Source organism: Pomacea canaliculata, linkage group LG8 (assembly GCF_003073045.1).
Source record: "Pomacea canaliculata isolate SZHN2017 linkage group LG8, ASM307304v1, whole genome shotgun sequence".
NCBI classification, from domain to species: Eukaryota; Metazoa; Mollusca; class Gastropoda; order Architaenioglossa; family Ampullariidae; genus Pomacea; species Pomacea canaliculata.
Window position 1 is genome coordinate 11927438 of NC_037597.1, and position 26829 is coordinate 11954266.

The 26829-nt window shown below is 41.4% G+C and overlaps 1 protein-coding gene across 1 annotated transcript in view; it reads left to right on the top strand.

Annotated features, from left to right (window-relative positions):
• LOC112570576 (uncharacterized protein CG43867-like) overlaps window positions 1-26829 on the top strand; it is a 66842-nt gene that overhangs the window by 288 nt on the left and 39725 nt on the right. The window contains 4 exon segments of the mRNA XM_025249088.1: window positions 96-235; window positions 6664-7014; window positions 14608-14670; window positions 21670-21807. Coding sequence (XP_025104873.1) covers window positions 6877-7014; window positions 14608-14670; window positions 21670-21807 — 339 coding nt within the window. The 5' untranslated portion in view covers window positions 96-235; window positions 6664-6876.

Below are 26829 nucleotides of genomic sequence, written 5' to 3' on the forward strand. Positions count from 1 at the left end.
CTATACTATGGCATCTGAGTGCATTCTTTAATTCTAACTGATGATAAAGTGATAAGCTACTCTTTTCATTCAAGCATCTTATCTTTGTAATCAAGGACTGGACAAGTGTGAAGGAATCGACCCTATGCAGAGAAGTAGCAGACGACATATTCTTTTCGAACACGCCTGTAGTGTATGCAACCGTTTGAACATATTGCCATTGTCTTCATAATACCGACCTGCACTTCAGATACAGGTGGGTGTTCGTAACATATACCTTAACACCAAAAGTATCAGACAAATGATTAACATAAGGAAGAGGTGTATCTGATATTAAATTTCTTATCATGTTCAGGATGGATCGGTTGTCGTCATCGAAAATGCACGGAATAGCTTTCCATTTGTTTATTAAAACTTTTTGAAACGGTCGTTAGCTTTATTTTACTTTTACTCATAAAAAAAAATAAGGCATCTGGATGTGCCATACAGTTTCCAGTACTGAGACTGACAGACGGGACAGAGAGGGACACAACAAAGTAATAGAATGCTTGTTTGATATATTGAAAACATCTTGATTTAGTCGTACTGTGTAAGCGAATTATTGAATGTGTCAGTTGGTAATGTTACTTATACATGTTTGGTTTTAATGCCCTTGGTATTTGTGCATTCATAATTTACCATTTGCAAAATTTATAAGAGAAATTGCTCATGGTATTTGTATTACCCTTCAGTAGTTTTTAGGTTGATTGTACTACCTTGCATAATTTTCATTGTAGTTTGTACTGTAATTATGTAAGCTTTTATTGTAGTGAATTATTATTAATAGAAGTTACCTGCTTAAAAACATATATATTCTCTTTGACAGTGAGGAAAAGTTGTTTTAAATATAGCTAGGTTAAATTCAGGATTCCTACTTCTAAAAAAAAAAAAAGAAAAAGACATTGGGAAACACAAAATGTAATGCTAATATCCCAAAGTAGTTGCATGCAGAGACAATTATTTATCATTGAAGATAATTTAATATAAAGATGACAGTTTGACACTCATTTCTCATGGAATCTACATGCTGTTTTAATGCCAGAAAAAGGTAAAGAGAGGCTAGGTAATAAAAATGTAGCGTGTGCTATTAAATGCTGTAGTGATACAGTTATGTCAAAAAAATATGTCCATCAAGACAGATGAAATACTTTCTGTCATGTTAACCATCAAGTTTGCAGCCAGCTGTTAACAATATCTTTCATACCTTCATCCATTGCTTTACGTTCTGTACCTGTACATATCTCACTGTCCACTATGTTCATTTATCATTGCTGGTCTGCACAGCAAATGCCATCTATCTTGGTCGTGGTGCTGCGCATTACAAATACCCATTATTATCATTATGAAATGCCTCTTGGTATCTTATGTTACAGTCATCCATCCCCCTGCCCACACTGTGCAGCATTTCCTATTGATTTACTAATTACTAAGACTACTACGAGAATCATTGCTTATTATCTCATCAGTGTTAATTTACCATGTTGTAAAAAAATAAATATATTAAAAAAAAATACTTCCAGTGTTAATAGTGTATAATATTACACCTATAGGCCAATATTGTATTGTGATTATAAGAAGGCATCAAAGGTGTATAACATAAGAATGTAAAGAAATAAAATGATGCAATTAATTGTGCATCATTGTCCCATGTATAAATTGATATCTAAATTATAAATACTTTGATAAAATGTTGTTTAATTCCTGACTGCTATTTGATTAGTTGTCCTGACCATTAATAACAAGATCAATTGCAACAATGCATGTCTTTTTTAAACATGCAGTAAGTTTTATCTTGATAAACTTCACAGCTATATTTTTCTATATGGCTCTGATACAACATGCAGGTGAACACCAATTTGTCAAGCTCTGGATGGCAGCAAATAAATTTGAAGATTGGATTCCACTACTTCCTTATTGATTGCTCCCTTCATAAATTATTTGCTTTTGAGATCAGTGCCTTCATGATAAAGTACTTAAGTTCTGAATCTGCTAAACTAGTGAGTCATTACTTCGTTAGTAATGCGTGGATTTTATTTGCCATCAAAACATTAGGCTTGAGTCAGATGAGATGGCCAGATGACTCAGTGAGTAGAAATATGATTTGATGATTGATAACACAAAAACAGGTTTGTATTTGAGCAGTTTATTTAAGAAAGATCAAAAATTAATTTATAATGAAACAAAATGTCTTATACAGATCTCAACATTTAAATCCTGCCAATGGACTTGTTGAAAATATGATATCTTTGTTCTGTAGTCAGTAATTCCAGGCAGATGCGAAGGACATTATTTTAGCTTTATAAACATTGAGCCTTAGTACAAAATGAGCCAAACGTTTTCATCATCATTAATAAACTTGTCAAAGGAAAAGCTAATAATTTTCCCTAAGTAATAAATAATGAAAGCCTTTAGACCACAAGGAACTGCTCCCATCCTTGTACAGCTTTCATGTGTGGTCAGAAGGCGCTGTCTTGACAGAGTTTGGAAGTCTGATCAATACCTGCCTCCATGCAGAAACAGTGCAGGGAAAATCTAGAGAGAGTAGGGGGGCGTATGGTGGGGTTCTGAGGACTGGTGGGATGCCGGGTTGAAGAGGGACAATCCAAATGGACCGGCTGTCCTGGATGCCTATATTAATGCCAGTTGTTGGTCCTGGCAGATTTGGATCTGAAATGGAGCCAGAACCTCATATTTACAATAATTCACTCTCAACCCAACAGTAGCATCGCTAACTCAAGCTCTTTTAAAAAGACTCAGGGTAAATATAATAAGCATGCCGAAAAACATGAGCCACTGATATTCGTACACACATGAATGGAGCTCAGGATAACTGCTCATTCACTCAAGTGAGCTTGGATTGTTATGTCCGAAGGCAAAGCTATCCAATGAAACCTCACTCGTTATGCAATGGTGGTGAATCTGTGATTATAAATCATTCAGTGATGTAATCTCATTATCTTTATTTTGTATTTATATTATGTTGACGATATCTCATTTTTAGTGCTACGTTGGGATCATTCAGCTAACAAGAAACAAAAGGACATAGATGGCAATGGTAAACTTAGAATTGTTTTAGAATCGTATGAGTGCATTCGACTCGATGATGTCTAATCATATCGTTCAACACTAAAAGTCACCTTCTAGGGGTGGACAAACTATGGCCCTCGGACGTCTTTAGACCGGCCCGTCTCCCAAAATGTGAAGTGCACTTGTAACATTTTTATTCAGCCTAGGTTAATTTGATTGAAATTTAATTTAAATACGACAGCGATAGAGATCGGCAGTCCGTAACATTCTAACACAAAGTACAAATATAACAAATAACGCATCTGACATGTCTGATGTAGAGAATCGGGAGCGGCTGCCTCCCAAAGAAAGGCTGGTTTTAAAGTCTTATTGTTAGCGAATTCACTTTACACGATAAATTAGGTAAGTGAACGTGATTATGTACTTATTTGATGTCCATTCCATTATCACTAGGTCTGTTGTGAAGTCAGTTGATATGGGCTTTTTTACCGGCCTGCCGCATAAATTTTGAGACCGGTCACCCAAAAAACCCAACTTTGCCCACCCCTGTCCTAGAATGTGTAGGTGTTGTCAGATAAATAAAGGAAAAGAAAACTGCGCGAAGCAAATGACAATGGAAGATGTTGACTGCGTATTTTAGCGCCTGACTTCGTTGGTGGGAGAGGTTAGGTGCACACCTGTATATATATATATGTGAGAGAGATGAACACATTGTTGGAAGAAGCGAACAAAGTTGGCGATTTAACTTGTTCTTTTCTTGCCAAAATCTTGTTCATTTGGAAAGCCCCCACAGCACCCTATTTTCCATCCTTATCATGAGCATTATGACTTTTAAAAGACATTTATAACAAGGTCTTGATCGTGCATGGTATCCCGACAGAAGAGCTTGCGAAGACAGGTATCTAGCTCTGTACCAGCAACAGCAGGCGGGCAATGAGCGGATGCAGTGAAACACGTGTTGGAGGGAGGCGAGGCAGGTCAGCGATAGAGTGGCATTTGTAGATAAGATGGTGTTGGAACGCAGGTTTTTGGCCTGCAGTGGCAAGCTTAGCCCTCGAGTAGTAATAACAACCTTCCTTTCTCCTGGTGGGGTCGTCGTTCATGACCCCAGTGCTGCTGACGCGACTTTTCCTTGATGAATACCTGGTGACCACGCGAAGCTGTTTTATTTAATGCAAAGCTTATTACAGTCATCATCATCATCTTTATTAATTCTCTCATCGTCTTTTACTTTTCACTGATCTTCTCTGTTCGTTTACATTTTTCCTGCCCTACTGCTACTGAGTTCCTCTAGTTTTCATTTTGATCACGCTTAGACCAAGGATCCGTGAAAATGCCTCATGCCGATGTATCTATTGTTTGAGATAACAGACAATTATCATTTTTAAAAGTGTAGTGGCAAAAAAAATAATTTTACCGTCCCCGTGGTTTCTGTATTTCCTTTCTTTTTGACAGAAACATTCATCAAGGGCTAGTTGTAATTTTCAGCGCTAAACTAAAATAACGTTTTAGAAATAATCGTGGTACTTTGTGAAATTCTTTGATAAATATTTTATTATTTTGAAAAATCATGAAACATCGACTCGATAGGCAATAAATACTGTTCACATCTCTAAATAAGCACAAACATAAAAGGCGAAGGAAGTAATCTTTTAGCAAAGTAGTGAACTCAGCAAGCGACAGCCAGAAGGTGGCAAGTCCTCCGACACCGAAGACGGCTGCTGCAAGGTATTAGAAAATATTTCCCTACTTGGATGGTGTTCTGAGTATTGCCAGGCCCCATAATGAGCTGAACTCCACCCAGACTTCAAAATCCTTTAACAGTCTCATTCCATTCGAAAACGTGTTAAATAATGAAAGGGAAACGCCGAAGAAAATAACTTGAAGGGGGCTAATGCATCCTCTAAGGCTTTGAAAAGTAGTGGAGAAACCATTTTATCTGTGTAGTTTCTGCTTCAAACCCGCAGTCTTCAGTCCTGCCTGTCAGTTGTCTGTCTCACAAGCTCGTATACTGAATTAAGAATATATTTACATGGAAATTCATCGCGGAATCATGTTTTAATGCATTTCCGGTTGTATCCGCTCTTAAAAGTTTTCAATGGGGCTTTATGGTTTGAGGTGTAAAGGTGTGTTAGCAACAAGTGGTCGCTCCTCGCTTTGGGCCTTTCTTCGCTGCAGGCTAGTAGTGCTGGCACAGTGACAGTAAGATTTATTGCACCCAGTTGGGAAGTGTGTGAAGTTTATCTTCTATACAAGTTATGTAGACCAAAAGTTGTATTATTTCTGAAAATGGGTATTCTAATTTCTAACCACGTACGCGGCAACTCGCAGGTGTCCTTCTAGTCTCCGTGTACATCGTTTTTCACGAATTTTTTGTGTGCAAACTACAGAATGCACTTGACATGTCGCCAGCATACTGGGTTCAAGAAGTATGTGGCAATTTAGCTGCTACTTACTTGTCCCAAGAAATTTCTGAGTCATCCTTCTCTCACACGGTCTCTGTCCATAAACCATTCAGCTATTCCTTTCTCCACATCTTCCCGCAGTTTAAGTGTCATTCTCTGTTAGAGTTTGATTTCTCATGTCTGCAGAATTGCTTACCTTGAACTTCGTAGGAGTAGTACCATTCGTCATTATCTCACCGCTGATGCAACTAAAACTCTAATCTGTGCCTTTGTGTTCTCGAGGATTGACTGTTGTAATTCTCTTTTGACTGGCATTCCCAAGTATCTACTTGGCAGACTTCAAAGGATCCGGAGTAACGCTGCTCGCCTCATCTGCAGACCATCTAGATATGAAAATATCTCATCCATCATTCGCTCTCCTCATTGCCGCCAGTCGCGGATCGTATAGTCAAACTTTCCTCCTTGACTTACTCTCCCGTTTCTGGCACTGGTCCTCGGTACCTCTCCGAACTCGCTCTGATCAATAGGCTGCACGACCTCTTCGCTCATCTTTTGACACTGAGCTTCCAGCTCCACTAAGACAACGATGAATGGACAGAGGTCTTTCTCCTACCATCAACTTGGAATAGACTACCTGTCAGTCTTCGTCACTCTCATTCTCTTTCCACCTTTAAGTATTACCTTGCGACATATCTTTTCAGAAAGACGACTTCACCGTGACCCTGTTCTGACCATGAGCATGCTTAACGTGTGTCTGTAATTTTTCTTTCATTTATAAACAGATATTTCTGTTCTGTTATATGTGAATATGGGTGCATGGTCGTTGGTGATTCAGTTTACTTCTGTATATTATTTCTGTAAAACTATTTTATTTCTACACTTTTATGAATGTCGTGTCCTCTTCAAACATTACTTCCGTAGTTGTCATTTCCACATTGATACACTATTACCAGAACTGAAAGTGACAAATATTTAATTATTAATGTTTAAATTTAAGGCATGCATCATGATGTGATGAAAAAAAAAACTACTATCCCCATATTAGGCCAAACGACATTGGAGTTTATAGGAAGGAAGAAAGAAAGATTTGCTGTAACTTTGCTGATAGTAATGGACGGTAGCTTTACTAACCCACTACATGAATGATTAATTTCCTTCGGTTTACGCTGCCTCGTGACGATTGTCATTACATTTCTTCCACGATGTTTTGCAGACATGCTGCGTTTGCGATCGCCAGCAACAACGTGTGCGGCTTCTCCTGGGTATGCTTCGTTCTGATTTCCTCAAAGCACAAGAAATGACAGATCGTCAGTGTCAGTAAATTACTTCATGACCATTCTACCAGCTCTCAAGGCTAACGACATACCTCCAGGGGTCTCTTCAAGTTCTAATGTCTGCTGGTGGTAGACGATCGCGAGGAGATAACATGGAGGAAAGTCCCAGCTCGCGAGGAAGCCCATTTGGGGATTGCATCAACTGGAGAGAAAGGTGCCTACATCTGGAAGATTCTCTCAATAGGTTTCGTCAGCAAGCTGGCAAGATTCGCAGTGCCTTGGGACAAAAGGTAGTTAAAACAGTGTGTCATGTTGTCGTTTGTCATCGTCATGGCATCATCATCATCATTTCTTTCTCTCTCACACACACAACATCACAAGATATCAGATTCACCCAGCGTAAGTTTATTTGCGCAATGGGAGTTTCCTCCGCTTTATAACTACGATCACGGGGGTACTCAATCTGTTGAAAGTTACGGGGCAATTTACAAATATGTAAACATCACGGGCTGTACAACAGACAAGTTTTTTTTTTTACATTTTTGTTAGTGCCCAACATCATGCCTTCAAGAAATGCTCAGTAGTATTTTTCACTCCAGATTTTCCAAGACCATCACTTTTAAGTAAGTAGTTTATTAGCGAAATAAATAAGTTAAATCAATAAATCATTGTGAAGTAACAGCGATGGAAAGAAATATTTGTCAAGAAACTGCTGTAAAATGTGTGTGGTGGGGTGGGGGAGGGAAGAGTGATAAAAAATGTCTTATGAACTTAATCAGGACGAAAAAATAAGCTATACTTTATTTTGCACTATAGGTTTTATACGTATATTTAATGTTTTGAAAGCTTGATGTTCGCAAGCCACAACTAAGGGTCATATGGGCCACAAGTAACCCCCAACCCATCAACTGGACACACCTGCCCAATATCCTGCTACCAAGCACTGACCCACCCACACGCCCCCATCGCAATCCTCTAGGCTTCCACCGCGAGTTCGCAGTTCCTTTTCCCGCCGGCAACCAGCATGTAGCATGCACACCGAGAAAGTGGGTGGTATTTCAAAGGGATGTCTGAAGGTGCCGAAGCCGTCGCACAGGCTTCTGATTTTACCATGGAAACGACCCTTGCGCCATTTTGGTCTGGCTGTGTGCCAGGAATAATTCAGGGGCCGGATTTTCAAGCACCGAGGGCGTGGGAATTTGGCCTGCATCTTTTACCGCATTCTGTCTTTGGGCAGAGCTGTGTCTATAAATAGAAGTCCCAGAAGATTTTTTTTTTTTTACTCGGATAGCTTTAGATACGATCGAAGCACCAGAAACTTCCTGGTAACTTTGATTACGTTCTGGCACACGGCAGTTAGCACAGCAGGATGACATTTTATCTATTACCTTATTCGTTTTGAAAAAAAGGTGTATTGAACGGCTAAAAAAAACGAAAGAAGAAAGAAGTCGTTCTTATCTGACAAGATCAGGTTCTTTGATCTAGATGTTATCATATCAGAGAAATTGCCTTGCGGTTCCCACGTAATTTGCTTGGACAGGAATCGGGTGAAAAATTAATGATATCACGGAGTGGTGCTGGAAAATTAGCATACTTCTAGCCTGTGCTTAGGCTGCGCAGAAAGCTGTTCTGGGACCTTTGCTTTGGATTCAGCGATAAGTGGCAAGAACGCATGCGCTGTTATCTTACATGTGGATTCCGTTGAGGGAAAGCGCAGTGTAGGAAAGTTCTAAGAAAATAAATATTATGAAACCTGCGCAGAGGCGAGCCGCTACAGACAACAGCAGAAGGTGCCCATGTAGATGTCGATATGAGTTTTCTGGGAAGCTGTGCAGGTCTTTCCTGGCAAGCACTGTAACTACACTTTATATTGAATTCCCTGTGATTTGTCAGCAAAATGAAAAAAAAGAAAGGAAAAAAGGGAGTGGGGCTTTACATCTGAAGTGTTTGTTGTCTTTTAATTGTCATAAACACAACATTGGCTGAGAAATAGTCTAAGCCAGGGGTCTCAAACTCATATTAGCATGTGGGCCGCAGTGGAAAGTAACAGCCAGTCAGCGGGCCGCACCACAAAAAGAAAATGTTTTTTCATTAAATTTTACGAACACTACTGTCACTGCAGTTAAATGCTAAAATAAAGTTTTTATAATTATTAATTACATTTAGTTTAGTTTATTACATGCACAGGCAGTTTAGTTTATTAAAATAAGTTGACGTTGTCTCTGTCACTAATAACGGGGGTAATTTTCACTGCGGGAGTTAATCACCAAGAACAACATACATATACACCACGGACGTGGCCGAGGGCCGCACAAAAATGTTTCGCGGGCCGCATTCGGCCCGCGGGCCGCGTGTTTGAGACCCCTGGTCTAAGCTGTATCTGGCGGATGACAAAGCCTAGGCAAGGTTGCAATAGCTAGCGCCTTTTGGGGGGATATTTAATTAGTCGTCAGATTAGTCGTCAGATGGTAATACTTTGATTTCGTTCATCTTATCTCCCTTAACATATACATAAAATAGGCAAATGATGCAAACTTGAAAACTAAAGCAACCATTCATGAACAACTTGAATTGATTGTTCGAGTATAAACTGTAAACAGAAATAGAGTATACGAGGACAGCAAAATCGTGTTTCATAGAGGATTCAGCGCGTGTATGGACGGCACAAATATTGTTTTCTGATAATATAGTGTTTAATTCCTGGCATGTCCACCCAGAGCTTACATAAAACAGCAGCATCTGGAACTGTAGGCTCTAAAAGTCATACCTCTCTCCCTGCCCGTGCGTGCGTGCAAGACAGACTGATGGGGATTGGGGTTCGCAGAGTGCCACATCACTGTGCTGGCCTTCTCGGATTCATCAGCCTGGCAGGCAGGCAGCAGCAGAGGAGCTGATAATGCAGGTCTTATCGGATAAACTAGAACGATCGACAACGTGATCAGCTTGTGATCCTAGAAACAAACGGTGGTGCGACCAACGGTATCAATAGGTGGCGTAGTGTCTACACTCTTCCTCTCTGACAGCTCTCCCGGAGGATGTGGCAGGCGAAGAAAATGGACGCCCGGGGAAGTCGGGGATCGTGACTGCTTAGTAGCCTGCTATCCAGTTCTGCGCCAATGCTAATCTTGCGCGCGTGGCTGCTTGTCTGCGCTAGGTGCTGGCTAAGTTACCCTTCTTTCCACCCAAATCCTATATTTACAGTCCATGGCCAGAGAAAAGGTCGAATAGTCAGTATCACAATTATAGTCCACTTACTGTTTGACTTTTTTATGGTGCATTATTAATTATAAGGCATGTAGCTATATAACATGTAATTGTGCTTGCATGTACTTAAATATACATTACAGCTAATAACAACGACGACGGTGATAGCATCAAAAATGTCCAATATCGGGGAAGGAAAATTACACATCACACCATAAAAGAAAATAGTCCTTTGGCTAAGAAATAACTATAGAGTGGGTAGACGGTATATAGGCTAGTGTCTCTTTTTTTCCCATTTTATTTTCAGAGCGGCCCGGTGGCGCAACGGTTAGCGCTGTTAGCGCCTGTCACCAATACAGTGAAGGTTGGCTGCCCTGAGTTCATTTCTCGTCTCGGGCACGCTGTTCTTTCTCTGCACGTGGCATCTGTTTACAGGGCTGGCTGCCTGCCGTAATATAGCCTCAGTTGCTGACACGGCGTAAAACACCAAATCCCCCCCCCCATTTTATTTTCTCCTTATCTTCCTGGGCACCCCCTATCTCTCCCTTCTACTCGCCTATCCCACGCACTATCACTCACATGTGCGAGCAAGTGTCTCTTCAGATGAAAATGTTTGTGGTAACAACTGGTCAGAGAAGGATACTAATGGACCAAGTAATCAAAAGATGTACAGAATCAAAATTGCTGTATGTGTACACGGCTGTTTTGGGGGGTGGGGATGGGACGAATGTATTTTTAATCGTCACCTAATTAAACTTGAATGAGCAGACGTTCTGCTTGCCGTGGCACGCCTTCAACATTAGGCACAACTTTTTAAAAACCAAGTAGACAATAATACAGAGCTCTCAGGATCTATCTATCTATTCCTCTTCGTGCATCAGGTTGCACATAAGGCCTCAACCAGAGTCCGCCACCGATGTCGATCGGCTGAAACCCGCTCTAGGTGACCCCATGTCCAGCCCTTTCCTTTCATCTCCCTTTCCACTGTTCTTCTCCAAGTTTCCTTTGGGCGGCCTCGTTTTCTTCGGCCGTCTGGAGTCCATCGTAGGGCGACTCTGGAAAGGTCTGCTGTCTGCTGGCGGAGCACATGTCCAATCCATCGCCAACGCCTTCGTTGAACCTGTGTGGTGATGGACTCGGTTTCAGTTCTTCGGTGGAGTTCTTCGTTGGTGATGGTGTTTGGCCAAAAGATGTTAAGTATGCGCCTGAGGCATCTGTTTTGGAAGACGTCAAGCTTGTTACTGATGGTTTTGGTCATCTTCCATGATTCTGATCCGTAAAGGAGGGTGCTGATCACATTTGACTTGAAGATTCTCAGTTTGGTCTTCTGGCTGATGTTTTTTGCCTTCCATGTGCTCCTGAGTGAGGTGAAGGCCTGGCTGGCTTTCGCCAGTCGGGCTCGAATCTCCACCTCCGCATCCCCGGTGTCTGACATTTTGGACCCAAGATAGGAGAAACTGTCAACTTCCTCAATCTCTTCTCCATTTAGTTTGATGCCGTCTTGGACTCTGGCGTTCACTCTCATACTTTTCGTTTTCTTTGTGCTGACCTTCAAGCCAAGGTTTCCAGCTGTTTCTGAGAAGGCCTCTGTTTTTTCCTGCATGTCTTGGTGGCGGTGTGACAGCAGGGCAATGTCATCAGCAAAGTCCAAGTCTTCCAGCGTTGTTGTTGCTGTCATAGTCATGGTCCATCTGATCCCTCTCCTCTCACTGTCGGTGGAAGCTCTCAGGAATGGTCAGCAAAACCCCTCGGTGACTCACAGGAAGCAATTTTTGTTTGTTTGTTTTAACATCTCGAGTTACATGTATTTTACTACCTTCGGATTATTGTCTTTACGAAAAGCAGTGTCACTACCGGCAGCTTTAGTGACATCTTGTGCGTGTCAACAGCAGCTCTTCTGTTTTAGATGATGGGCATATTGTCTCTCACACTAAAAAAAAAAAAACAATCTTCTCCCTCCATCCCACTACAGCTAGTCGAGCCTTTGCATTACTGTCTCTCGAAGGGCGGAAGAATCTTTGTTTCCTCAGTTTTTCCTCCTACATGCATGTCTGCTGATGCCGTGTGTCTTCGACTTGATGAGCGCAAAGGTGATTTCAAGAGTCTCCGCGACCAACAGAAACGCTCAATCCAAGTCGAGGAGCGACCTGAAATGTCGAAATTAGCTCTCCGCATCCAGTCGGTGTCATTGTACCCTGGAGATTAAGGTAACGAGACTAGTAGTTTTTCTAGGCAAATCGTTAATCGGCAAAGAGCTACACTTAGTGAGCCAAAGAGATTAGCTGGGACGACTAGCACCAGTTGTTACCACTAAGTGCAGTATCGCCTGTAAAGTTTTTTTGCCCGTGACGAATCGAGGCAGTGCAGTACTATTCACTTTCGAAATAAACTGTTAATGCAACGTTGGGATTCGATTCGAAAGAAATAATAATAATTGGAATAAAATTTTAGTTATGAGCAGCTTGATTCCATTTTCACGAGCAGACTGGGCTGTCAAACACTTGGTCGTTCCTGCCGATCAAAAAGTGACACGTGACCAAAGAATGTAGAGACACTTCATCGTATTGAGCTGATGGTAGAAGACGCAACATTCGTATCTCATCGCTTTTTTATTTTTTATCGTTTCATATGGACATGATTCTTTTTAGTGATGTGATGTGTTGAAAAACAATGCGAATTTTTTTTCGGAGCTAAATGTATAATAAATTCTAATTGGGCTAAATTTATTTGATTTTCAAGAGTTCAGATTGCCAAAGACAGTGTTGTTTACGATACGGTCTGTTACACATGACTGAATTATATGCATTGTCTACTGTGTGTCACTCGTCATCTCTTTTTTCCTGTCTGTAAATGTGAATGTGTGTACTTTCATTTAAGTATATGCATTCATCGTGATATTTTTGGCCCTGTGTGTGCTTGTATCCCTTGTCAATTTTGTTATCTGTGTCATAAATTAGCATGATGCCACGTATTTTCTGTTACTCCAGAAAATATCGCAGCGTTTATTTTTAAAGCAGGCCTTCTAGACAACCCAATCTAGGAAGATGGCTGAGAAAAAAAGATTTGTTACAGCGCTAGTAATATTTTTTACCATAAACATTTTTGATGCGAAGACACTTGTGAAACGTGCAAAGGAGATGGTACGAAGATTAGCCTATGATATATTTCACGTGCTGCGTATGACCCAAGAGATCGCTGTTTGAATACCCGCCATGCTATCCTATATTGACCGCGAACGGCGGTGTTTTCTTTGGTTTTTTTTTTTTTTTCTCTCTCTCTTCACGAAGTTTCCTTAAATCTTCATGAATAAATAACTTCTGTACATTTTGCTGTCGGGAAAAGGGGATTGAGGAGACATCGCTTTGTCAGCAGAAAAAGTAAAGGAGACGACATCGGAACATGCTTTACACATTTAGTAACGGAAGGCATGACGATAGTGGTGCTGATGGCGATAGCTGGCGCGGTTGGTCGATGCCGACTAACTACTGCAGCCAAGATAATAGTCGTGGTGATAGTGAAGGGGATGGAGAAGAGGAAGGGTGAAGTACAGCAGAGACGACTTTGCTGAAGACTTTGTCGAAGAAGAGGTAATTGTCAATGTTTATTTTTCTCGAGTTGTACTTCGACCTTGCCTCCGTTACATAGCGCGTGACAGCTGGGAGTTGTGCTCACTGGAACACTACTTGAATAATGCTAAAGACTGGTGTGAATTGCGTGCAGTAGGTGATTCGTGCTGGAAACGGTTCTGTTACTATAAATAAAGATTTTTAGTGTTTATTAGAATAACTATAGTCTTTTTTATTCAGATCAGTTCAAGCTCAAATTTTTAGTCTTATCAGGAAATGGAAAACTGGGCTTTTTTGGGGGAGGGGGAAGCTGATTTGAGAGAGAAACTTCACAACTTTTATCATTCCACATCACTTGTTCTTTTTCTTCTCTCTCTCTCTTTTTTTTCCTACTGCGCGGGAATTCGTTAACGAGGAGGGTAGTACTGGCGTTTTGATGGCGGGTTATGATGAATGCACGATCCACCCGTCCACTCCGCCACTACCACCATCACCCTGCCTTGCACATGAAAAAATAAATCATTTGTTCATCAAGTCTTAGAAAATGTTTTTGCGCAGCTTACTACATTGAAAATTTCATTTATTGATTTTTTTTTTCATCCTTTCTTCGGAGACTTATTAGTTACTCGATGTTACAGCTTCCCAGAACCTAATGCAGAGCATTGTGGAAGAAGCTGCATCCGTGTCTGAACACTCGAATAGTCTCCACATAGGCGAGATGAAGCAAAGAGGGGTTGGTTGTAAAGAAGCTTTGGGAGATGTTTGGTTGGTTGTCATTGATCACGTCTGCGCGCACGTGGCACGTACTTGAAGTGATCTATCTGTATGCGATCGACAGCTTTGCCTCGTGATCAGTACCATGATGGAAGCGCCAGAGACCCTCCTCCGCCACCAGTAACATTAGCACTTTACATTGATATGCAGCCAGAAGAAGCTGTTGCAGATTGTCCATTTGCAAGTATGAGAGACGTTGATGATTGGCTCGTTAAATCTCGATGGGCCTGGGCAGCGGCAGTGGCCTTGTCGATATGAGTCACAGCTTTTAGAAGGAAAGCAATTGAATAGGGGTGAGATGGAATAACGAGAGTAAACAAACTCTGATTTTTGTTGCAGATGAGCGAGCTGGAAGGGAAACTGCAAACATCGGAGCAAAGAGCAGAGGTCGCAGAACAGCAGGTAATTTTGCTTCTATCGTCTACACGTTTTTTGGTAAAAATCTGCTATTCTGTGTAGAAGGTTAGAAGACTGGTCACTGGAAAATTCCCAGTGTTCTTTCAAAAAAAAGTTTAAAAAGTCGAAAGAAAAAGTTGGACGTAGAGTCCATAAATTACTTAAAAGTAACGCAAGGTTCATAAATTAATAAATACACTTATGTACACGTATGCACGTGCGGATGCACACACCACACAAGCACATCTTTTAGCATGGGTAAACTTACAGGTAATGAGGCCAGTTTGTGTGCGTGCGTGAGGATATTCCTGTTTTATTACTTTCTCAAACTCTGTACATTAATGAATGAGCTTCGGGTACCCCGCTACCTTGACTTTATTGGTGATTCAGTGCCGCACTGCCACTAAAGAGACCACCATTGTTATGTCTCCCGGGCATGCATTGCGTGGTGTATTTCTCTACTCCTGTTATTGAGATGGGAATTTCCCTAAATTTCCGGCAGAGCGTGTTGAGGGCCCGAGTGGGATGCATTAATGAAGCAGAGCTGGTAAATCAATTTGCCTCATGCAGAGAATGGCTGTGTCGTGCCCGCAGAACCTTAATTTCACGGCCTATAATAATGTGGAATAATCTGTTAGAGGACTGTGCCTATTACGTGTAGCTTCATCACTGGCCATGCGAGACAAGAGCTTTATGTGTGTGCGCCGTCTTACCGATATCTTGTTCCTCCCTTTCTTTCTCACTGCCTCCGTTCATGGGTGTTAAGTCGCTGGCAATCAAGGGCAAACATGACTCATCCATGTAGCCTTACGTCGACAGCAGGGTTAGGTCGTTAAGGCCGTTGACTGTAGGAGTTTCCCTTACTCTCCGAAGGGAACAGTTTTGTGCTTTTTTCCCCTGTCCCTCTGTAATTTCCTTTATCACATCTCTTCCGGATACCCTTTCTTATTCATTCATCATATGAGTTCTTCGTGATGAAAAACGAGCGGACATGGACTGCTTTCATATTCACGCAAGCCAGAAGCTACTTTTACATATTTACATATCCAGAATAAATGCATAATCCTTCAAAGGACCTTAATTAGGGGTGTAGATTATCACTTTCACAATTGTCGTTATGTTTTTAAGCTTTAAGCCCATATTCTTTAACAGTGTGTGTGTACGTTTATTTGATATCATATGTGAAAAATAAGAAGGAAGAAACGGGGGAAAAAACCCAAAGGTAACTTTTTATGATACGTCGGTACAGCTTTATGAACCGATTAATATTTAACGAGCCTGTGGAGTAAATCAATTGAATCACCAAACCGAATAAATCATTGTAAACGTATTTACTGAAATAGTGTAAGTGGCCGCTGTCCTTAGAGGGTTGGACTACTGTACTGTCGTGCTTTTATAGTCCAGCCTCTGCTCGTTGCACTTCTCACGATCAGGACCAAAGAGTATGGTCCACTCAACATTTTTTGCTGCATCATTGCTCCTAAACGCAAACAGTTCCCGTTAGTCACAGTAGAACCGGCGTGCATGAATTACTCAGGCCTAAGAATAGGACCAGACGGAGACCATTTTTATAATAATGTAGAGGTTAGCTTCTAATTGCATTCTACAATTAATTGCTACACTATACAAAGTAGAATATAAAGTGAATTTTTTTAAAAAGAAAATCCTGAAACAGTTCTTTCCTGGATCGCTTCCTATCGCCAGTTCTTATTACGACTAAGCGGTTCGTCCGAGTGATAGGGTTTGTTCAGTCAACTTTCTTGGCCAGACGGATGAAAATGGTGCAAGTGGCAGTTATGTAAATACTGCAGACCCAACGTGAGATTTGATCCCATGCGTGCAGCGAGGCACGTAAGGACGTAATACTGTCAACCGTGCAGCGCCGGGCCAGGCTGGGAGGCCGTCTGGGAGGCCCCGGCTTTCTGACGCCTGTCTAAACCTTAAACGTGCTGGCAGCTGAAGAACTCTCTTAGGAAAATTGAATGACATTAAACTAATGGGTGCCTTTTGTGAAGCTTAATATCTCAGTGGACGTGGTTAATGGGTGACCGTTCCTTGTTTTCTGTAGGAAAAGTCGTGCCAACATGTCCGCCTTCCTCACTATGTGTCATATAGATGGAGTTTTCACGCTTACATTGTATTTTGTTAAAAAATATCTTAAACCGTTTATATCAGCTGCCAGAGTGTGAGAGTTGTGCTCACTTGGATGTGGGGCTAGGACTGAGGGAAGGGGTCCATAATGCGCAGTTGGCAGCTTCGGTCATCTCGGAGTTTCCGAATAACACGCACACATCGCCATCAACAGCATTCATTGCTTCGCCTGCGGGTAATATGCAGCTAAGGACCTTTCATGGTGGAGTCGAGGACGCTTGCCACATCAGTGTCGTTTGAAACCTCATCTAATGGATCTGACGGTTCACAGTGGGCATGCCTGTCTTTGAAGAACCAAGCACGACGACTCTAGGCTATGACATTTTTTCCGTCTTCATCATTTGTGGATTCGCTTCCCATAAGTCGCATTGAAACCATGTTGGGAGAACAGATCGTTTGCAATCGTCGACTTGCTGCTAGCTCACCATCGCTATCTCTTAGACGTGGCTCGCCTTCAGAGTGGTGTTATGTTTTATGTTACGGGGCCGTTTTCCATTTATTATTTACGAACCACGTACCTTGCTGTGTGTTGTGTACATTACATTCTGGATCAGTGCGCGTCACGATGTTGTCTGGTGATGAGATGTGTTTGTGTTTGTGTGTGTGTGAGTGTGTGTGTGTGTGTGTGTGTATCATCCTCCATCCTACTTCACAGTGATCTGTCGGAGCTAGCGGTCATATATATCTTGTGGGGTGTACTGCATGCTCTGGGATACTTGCATAGCAAAAGTGTCATTGATCACGTCTCCATCGACAGAAACAAAAGTCTTTCATTTCCAGATTACTTCCAACAATGAATGATAATTTGAGGAAGTTCTGCAGGCATACGCCTTCCCTCTTCATGAAAACCCGGTCGCGGCACTGTAGTGGTACACGAAGCCATAAACAGCTTCACCACAGTCACTGGCTCCCACTTCTACCGTCTTCAGCAGCTCCCTTCCCCGCACAGCCCCTCCAGACTCCAGTAATGATGAGCTGGGCAGTCGTTTCTGAGGCAGACTTAATGCTGCTGCAAACGTGCCAGGGCTTTTTCCGGCACTTAGAAAGGCTTGAACATACCCGAGTCGACCCTGACCTCGCTGTCCCTGCCTGCAGGCTCCAGACAGTTATTGCGGATCCTGGAGGACCTGCCCTCTATTTGCATTCCTGTCACTCTGTCACAAAATATTGACATATGGATTAGGTATGGCGTTTGAAGACTGATGAGCAAAACATAACCTTTGTTCGGAATAATTTGCAAAATGAAGTGAGCTGAATATGACTTTTCTTCTTTTTACCTCGTATTGAAAGACACCAAATTTGGCGATGAGATGCATTTGTTTTACAGCTGCCACCCTATAGTGGTGAAGATCATTAGTTTTTTGTTGATTCTAGTAGCAGCAGATTCTTCGTGTTAGTTTGACCAACAAAAAAAAAATCTCGAATAATGGGGACTAGATGTCATTAGAAAAATGAAACGCTTTACCATCAGAAGAGTTGGGAGTTTTTGTTTGTTTGTTTTGGTTTGTTTGTTTCTTTGTTTGTTTGTTTGTTTCTTTCTTGGCATCATCACTGCTTTGGCAAACAGAAGTCGTCATGTTGTATTTTCTTAGAGTGATATTCACCATCAATTTTATTAAGGAAATATTGAAGACGAAAAGTCGATCAGGAAGAGCTATTGCTAGTCATCACAGTTCAGTCTGCTTAATATGAGACCTATCGATACACAAATCATGATTAAAGTCAACCGAAACAGTCGTTTCATTCTGCTTTTCCGACCATGCTCTCTTTCTCTCTCATACTCTATTTCTCTCATTCTCTTTCTTTCTCTGTTTTCTTCTTTAGCATATGATTTGATGATTAAAACTAAGAAAAGTACTACTGAAATTTTGACTACCATGGGCAGGCTAAAATGTAATTCTTCTTGGGTTTTTTAAATACTACTTTCCCTTTTATAATGTTCATTTTTCCATTTGTAAATTAATATTGTTAGTGGAATTGCTATTGTATCACCTGTTTTTGAAGCCTTGTTTTTCACCGTTTCGATGAAATGCGAGTTTCTGGCCTTGATAACACGGTGTAAAACTCAACAAACCAGACCTGCCGTTCGCCACCCTACGTGCGAGGAGACGCGCCTCCATCGTCACCGCAGCCTGCACAGGGCTGACCTCTCTCCTTACTTGCGGAGAAGACCTTTCATTAGTAGGCACAGAGCAGCAGCCAATCGCCGGCTAATATGTCATCTGTGGTGCGTCTGCATAACGGAATCGTGAAACTACGCTCGGTGAATATGCATTGGACACGTTCGCGCACTCTCCTCCACGGCCTGTGCAGCATTTCATTTGTATTCTCTTTGTATTCTCTCATTACCATGCTGCTTGCCCCGCTTCCTATATTTCATGTAATCGTGAAAAGCAAGTTCACTCTGCCCTTGTCAGTGTCACCCAGTTTTATTTGTGGTGTAAATCTGTAAGGTGTCGGAAATAACTGCTTAATTATGCACGCTGACAAGCACATCTGCTTGTGGAATGAAGGCTTTCTACAGCATATTGCTTGGCAGTCTTTCGGCAAGTGCATTTTAGTAGACTATCGTGAGAAAATCTTTTATGCATTTGAGAGAGATTCCATTATGTCATACAATCAGAAATAAATTTATTACGCAAAGACGTTCGAGTGGAATAAATAAAGGCCTAAACATTTCGACAGTTACTATAAGATGTAAGACCGCCGAAGCATCAAAGCATTTACTGTGACATATACAGTGTAGATTCATATTGAGGAAATGTATCAAAAGAATTTTCTTTAAAAATAAATTTTTCTTTCCTGTCAGTCATTAGTATAAGATGGCGCATTTTGCGCCACTATTTCGTCTTTGTAGATAGAGATGCAGTTCTGAAACATTGTGATAGTTTCCAGCACACTGCTCGGCCTCGGATATTATCTCCTATAGTCTGATGTAGTTATTGATATTTTTTCTATTTGTCTTCTGTCACGGCGTATCTACCAGTTTTATCGCCCTCTGTAACCACGACTTATCCTTCACCAGCGTCAGCTGACATCAAGGCGCCCGTCATTTCCGCCCAGCCGCCCTCACCTGACGCCGTCATCGCCTGGCTTGGCACGAGAAGTATTACGAGGGTCTCTCGAGGCCTGCTGCACGTGGGGTCTCGCGGTTTCTGACATTATTTGATTGCTGCCCTGCCTGCAGGCACGATTCATGGCACAGATGCTCTAACATAAATGGTGTGTTCAGTTTAAGTGGTAAAGACATTTGATAAGAATGACCATTTTTTCATTTGACCACTGACGTGTATAGGTGGATTACTGTCTGTCTGCTGAGACCAACACTGAGACCGCTATTAGTCTCAACGAACCTAGGCAATGAATATGGCTAAACCGGAAGCTTTGTACACACCTGCCTCGTTTTAGTAGTTTGTTTAATTGTTTATTTTAACTGTGTGGTGATTCGTACATTATCTCAGGCAGAGTTAGGTTCTGGATTCATTACTGCTGCATAATTTGCAGTATGCATAGATTGCATACTTATTATTTCCATTACAGTTTATAAAAAAAAATGGGTGTCTGGCAAGCTGGCAAGGGCAGAATAGTTGGAACTCCCCTCTCTTTCCTCCTCTCCCTCCCTCCATATTGCAGTTTGTTTCTCGCTGCTGAACATCAGTTAATCTCTGACCGTCGTCGTCTTTGTTCTGAAGGTCTGGGGGCGTCTGTGGCAGAGATACGACGAGACGGTGCCGGAGTCTCTTGCAGGCCGCTGCGTTTGACACAGAGCCTCTCTCCTGGGTGCTTCACATCATTCGGGACCTTTTGCTGTCGCTCAGAAACATCGATTGTTTGCGGCTCCTCCGCTTGCGCGCGCGTGAGAAAGAATGAAAGAAGAAGACTTACGTGCTTAACTCATGGAAGACAACCTATGTAAACTACTAGGGCTCATTTTCGTTCGGAGATTTTTTTTTTCCTCGTTAAAATTTTTTCTTAGCTGCTAGAACAGTGGAATCAGTCGCTACATTTTTTTTTAAAGATAATGTTATGCTTGCACAAAGTGTGGCACTGTTATTTAAATGGTCAGTTCGGACAAGACCCCTGTATGGCCAGCTGACGCTTCGTGAAGCCAATCATAAACCCATCTATCTTGTGACTTGCTGGCGTTTGATAAAACCGTCTGAAACAGAACAAAGAAAAATATGTGCCTCTGTCTTGGAATATTGTCGCGCACAAGCCATTTGTTTGAGGAGGCTATTTCTTGCTGGCGGGTAGGCCGGCGTCCTCCTTTTTGTTATTAAGCATTAATCAAGTTTGCCTGCTCTCAAAATAGTACAAAAGCTGCTGTTCTACTTGATTATACGCACTGTCAGCTTTCTTTTTTTGCTTAAGATATATTATTTAAAGGAAGGCGTGTGAAACTGGAATGCTTACGTATTCATTTCCTCTCAACACTGAAAGAAAAAATGTATCGACTCGCTACTTTAAGATTCTCAACCCTTTCTGTCTGCAGTTTGTGTTTGTATTTTCTACTGCGATTGTCTGTAGTCTTGTCTTCTTGCTAAGTGTATCCTGTGAATCAGTCATGTCTTCAACTTTCGTACGTCTGGTTTTTTTTTTTTTTCATCTGTGTGTAGGTGCTTGAGTGTGACTGTGTATGACTGTGTCTGATATGGTACCAAATACCTTTAACTAACCACGAGGAGTTTACGATTGATCTTTATAATAAGTGGTACATGCGAAGTACATAATTACATATTCCTGCTCTGTTAGTTGTTAATCTTGTGTTTTGATGAAGAAACTACAGTGGTCTAGAAAAAAAGTTTGTGCTTTAAAGTTCTCAAAATGATGCACATTGTGTGTGTGTCGTTGCAGCTGGAACTGATGGAGCGACAGCTGGCGGCAATGAACTGGCAGCCTGGGAAACTGGAGCAGCGAGTGCAGGAGCTGGAGCAGTGCGTGCGGGACAGAGACCGCGCTCTCCGTGACCTAGAGATGCAGCTGGAGGATCAGGTAGAGTGCAGCTTCCACAGCGTCTAGCCATCAGGCATGTGTTTGCCCATTAACCATTTATACAATCTGATCTTCGATTAGCGAAGCCCACAGCCTGTCTCTCCTGGTAAGTTCACTACCACCACCACCAAAAAAAAAAACCACACACACCTATATTAGACATGATGGGAGATGGCACTAATTTTACTTGTAAGCTTTCAACCACTGCACAATATCACACCAAGAGTTGGTGTACAGTACGCCACTAAGGTAGTGGCTGAACGTTTAACACTAAACAGAGAAAGTGCTAATATTTGTGAGAATGTTAGCTGACTTCTTGGCATTAGCCATCCAGTCAGCGACCCAGCGGTGTAACAGACCCCCGGCCTCTGGTGCGATCAAGTGCAAGTTGCCACTAACAGTCTTTAGACAGCGAACACTTGCTCTTGTTGGCAAGACAGGAGAGGACACTCGTTTATTACAGGTCATCTTTGCACAGGACCTCTCTCCGTGCCTGTCTCCTTAACCGATACATCGAGAGCTAAAGGTACTTAAGTTGCTCGAAGAAATAAAAAACAAGATATTTTGCCTGTTGCTGGAAAGCACAGTTCACACTGTTCAAGCTCAGTATTGACCCTGCCGTTCCCAGTCTGGTGAACTGAGAGCTGAAAATGTGAAATTGGAGTGAGCTAGCAATCTCCGCCTAACAATCTAAGGCCATGGCAGGAAGAAGCCAAATGTTAGGAGTAGCCTTTCCTGACTAATGCACCATGAAATGCATGCCCTGATCATAACGCTTGGTGTAACCGCTTTATACTTCTCAGCGTGCATTTTAAAGTCAGTTTAGCTGTTTAATTTGTTGTAATTTATTTTTTATCTTTTTAAAATCTGCTTATTTTTCCTGTAAAAACTTATAATACGGGTGCTTTGAAGATCGAATGTTACGAGAGCATATCGCCATGATGTTAATATTGTTTGGAGATAGAACGAGAAACTCCTGATCACCTGGGCTGCAAATATTTATAGATGTTTTATAACTATTTACATCATTCTAGTGCTGCTGCTAGACTAGACGAGTAAGTCATGTGGCTTTAAATGGCTGTAGTTGTGTTGAACTGAAAAATACAAAGTGCCATCATTTAAATTGTTGAAGTGTGAACGAAATAGAGATATGAACAGAAAAAACAGTGATTTTATATTACAATCTGTGCATGTATGATTTATTTGACAATGGGGAGTATTAAAGGGCAAAAGGGACAAAGAAATCACTAAATCAGTAGAGTGAAGATGTGGTTGTGGCTCAGTCATTGGGTAGAAGAGCTGAGAGTAGTTTCTATGTAGCTCGAAGCTGAAGTAGGAGAGCAAACAGTTCAGTGCCAGCGGCACGCGCCGGTGTCGAGGGATTACACTTAGTCCTAGATACAATCGCACAACCTCCTCCGAGCCTTTTGTGGACAGAAAGTGCGCCTGAGGACGAGCTGATTCATTTCTTGTGTCGGGGGACTTTTACTCGCATTTCATTTATAAGTGCCAAGATCTTCTTCAAAGCACTATCTACACATTATGCAATTTTGAAATCAAACTGAAATCACATTTTAAAATAAATGCAGAGATTCACGTTGAAAACGTTCCCCACCGAGTCTTTCGTTGATAGCACGTGCGAACCGCTTACTTTGGTAGCGGATAATTAATTAACGGATGGTTTTGGGAAGCTGAAATTTACAGGTTAGGTTTACATCGCCTGTATCTACTGATATCTGCAAAAACGCGAACCATTCAGGTTTTAAGAGCGTTCTTAGTTTGGCTTAACCACAACAACCTTAAGCAGACAGACAACCAATTTTTAACTATGCAGATGTGGTGTATATATGTGTGTGCGCGCGTTTGTGTGCTTGTCAGAGTTAATGACAGGGGGAAGATCGTTTTATGCTTTTGATTAAAAAGTTTTTGCACATATTGTGCAGCTCTTGCATGCTTAAGTTACAGAGTGTAAAGATACAGGGAGTTGGAAAATAAACGACCACAAAGAATGAAGAAACAGTCAAAGTTTATTTCTCTCGTTTCCTGTACAGTTTCTCCATTTCTTTCATCCACTGCCAATAGCTTGCCCACCACCCGTGGAGAGGGAGGAACGGATTTAAGAGTAGAAGAATTGCATTCCGTTGACAAAGTGCAAGTGCGTCGTCTTTTTTTAAAAAAAAATAGTCTACTTAAGTACTAAGTGCTGTACTAAAGCTCGGGAGCCATCATTACACACGCACTATGAGAGATTTTCTTGTGCCAGTTTACCAGATGAAGCTCTGCACGGGACATAACGAGGCCACTGCTTAGTTCCCGCTGATGGTCTACCTTCTAAGTGGAAGGGCCTGCACATCATCTTGATGGATTTTTTCTGTTCCTTTGTTCAGAGCTAGCGTCAATGATCCTTCATTATCATGGAACTTGACATGGTTTTGAATCTCCGCCAGCATGGGTGCCGACAGCAGCAATAACTTTATAGCTTTGTACTCTAGGATGTTCAGTCCCGCACAGCAAAACGCAGGTGGCAGCAGCATTTCTAGAAACAATTAGCCACCCACAGATACACGTGCAAGGAGGCACAATTGAGTTGTAAGGTCACAGGTCACGTCTAAAGATAAGCAGGAAAACATCAAATGATTCATCTCCCTAGACCGGCACGCATGAGCATTTTTTGCTAGTGTGGGATTGCAGATAATGCGGAACGCGAGCCATCCTCCTTTGATGTCACCGTCTTTGTTTTCTCGGTCTACAAGATATCAATATCAACTCACCTTTATAACTTTAAACATGCACAAGGAATAAGTAAAGGTGAACTTCTGGTTTACTTCTTTTACCTGATACCAAAAAGAGGACGAAACAATGTTTTAACCTTTGGTATTTACTTGTTTACCACATGCGATTTTTTTTTGCTACCATTTCTTCTTTTCTTGAGTGATCGATAGATTATTTTTTTGCGTAAGCTTTTCTTGGGAATTTTGATGCCACTTAAAATGATTGCCCAGTTTATTCCAGCATGGAAGGGGGGAGGAAATAATGGCATATCATATGTAGTTGCCAGCGATTTTCCAGATGCAGGAGCATGTCTGGCGGCAGACGCTACACTAAGAGTGGTGGTACCGGTATGATGTTACAGACCTTTCATTTGAGACCCTGGCAAGGCTGACTCATTTCTGCTATATTCTTCAATACAGAACACAATCTCTGCCTATCATAGATTGTGTCAGGCCTTGCTCCCCTCACCCCCACACAAAAAAAGCCTGCCTTATTGTCTTTTTTTCTGGTATGTGTGTGTTATGGAAAAATCCAATATAGTATCCAAAATTCAATTTATCCTTTTATGACATTTTTGTCCAAGGTTTATAAAAATATTTGGTGCAAGCAGCCGCACTGACATGTAATCACACGACACACACAGAGACAGGCAAGAGCTGACAAATGTACAAGTACTAGCAAGTGACTAAGCTGGCTGAAAGAGGATTTTTACCATGACAGTGTCTACATGTCTCATAAAAATACTCGGAAAATATCAGTATGTTACGGACACTGTGGAGTCATTTTGAGACCTTTTCATTTGCCATCTAGTGACGCTTTTTCTACACCTTGAGATGATAGTTGGATGAATGTGTTTGGCATGCTGCAAACAATGGGCGCAGGTGCTGTGGCAGGCAGCAAAGGGGTTTGGGGGGCAGATTACACTCATGGTAATGCCAGGCAGAAAGGGTACAGCACAACTTTGGTTGTATCCCTTTTTAACTGATTGCTTTACCATTCTGTAATATTGATACACCAATAAACATTAGTAACAATAACTGCTAGAATTTCTTGCAGAAGGGTTGTTTTTTTTTTGGACACTGAGTGCATGGAAAGGTCTGGTTTGAAAAGGATAAAGGAGGAAATCAACTGCTTAAATAGCACAATTCTCTTGATTGTTTTTTTTTTTACTTTTTTAGTATATTGTTATTTGAGAGTAATTTTTGATAGTAAAGTTTTTCTGGTAACCACTGCACCAGTGCATCAATGCATGTCACTGCATACCTCACTAAGAGCTGAATCAGTAAGTGAAGCTGCGGCAGCCCACTCTCATAGCTGTTAATGTTGCTGGGTCCTGTCAAACAAGAATTGACAGTTGCTTACCATCACAACTGTTAACAAGACTATTGCTGTCCCAAGCCCAGATTTTGTAGGCTAAGAGCAACACAGTGATCTGAGGTAGGAGGGGGGGGCAACAAATATGCACCCAGCCTATTTGATGTTTTCTTATTTTTACATTTTCCTTTAGGAATATCAGAGTGTCTGGCATTTTCATCATTGATCCAGGTCTTTCTTTCATTCGTTTTTTAGTTTCCGGTCAGCATGAATGAAAAGCTGTTAAGCTATGGATTTTGTTTGCTGTGAATTCTGCCATCATTTCTGCATATGTGAATTGCATTTAAAAAAAAAAATAAATAAATCCCTCAAGATCTGTTCTTTCCAGCTCTTGGTTTTGTCTCTCTTTCTCCACTCACTTGTCTTTTGAAGCAGAGTTTTTAACATGGTTCTTTCCATTTCTATTAATGTCATCTACTTGAATTCCTATGGGAACATTAATTGACATTATTTTCCAATTTCACATTCAGCTAACCACTTATGTACACATGAAGGCATTTCATCAAACACCATAGAAATCATATAAATCTTGATTTGAATATATAGTTATCATTTACACATCAGTGCTGCCCATGTTCTGTCTTTAGGGAAGAGCAGAAATAGGCATGATGCATCATGGCAATAATATGGCAATGTGCATTTAGCCAGCAAAGCACATGAAATTTTTTGCTTAAAGAATATGGGCTTTGTTCTCTCAGAGATTACTCCACATTGTGGCTCTTCATCATCATGTGGTGTGGCACAATTTGTATCAAATTTTCTGCATCTCTTGGTGCTGTTACAGTTTTCTTCTTGGCTCTCTCAACTATTGATCATTCTTGGAAACTGAATATCTTTATATCCAGAGATGTAAGCTAGAAAGAATAGTAAAAATTG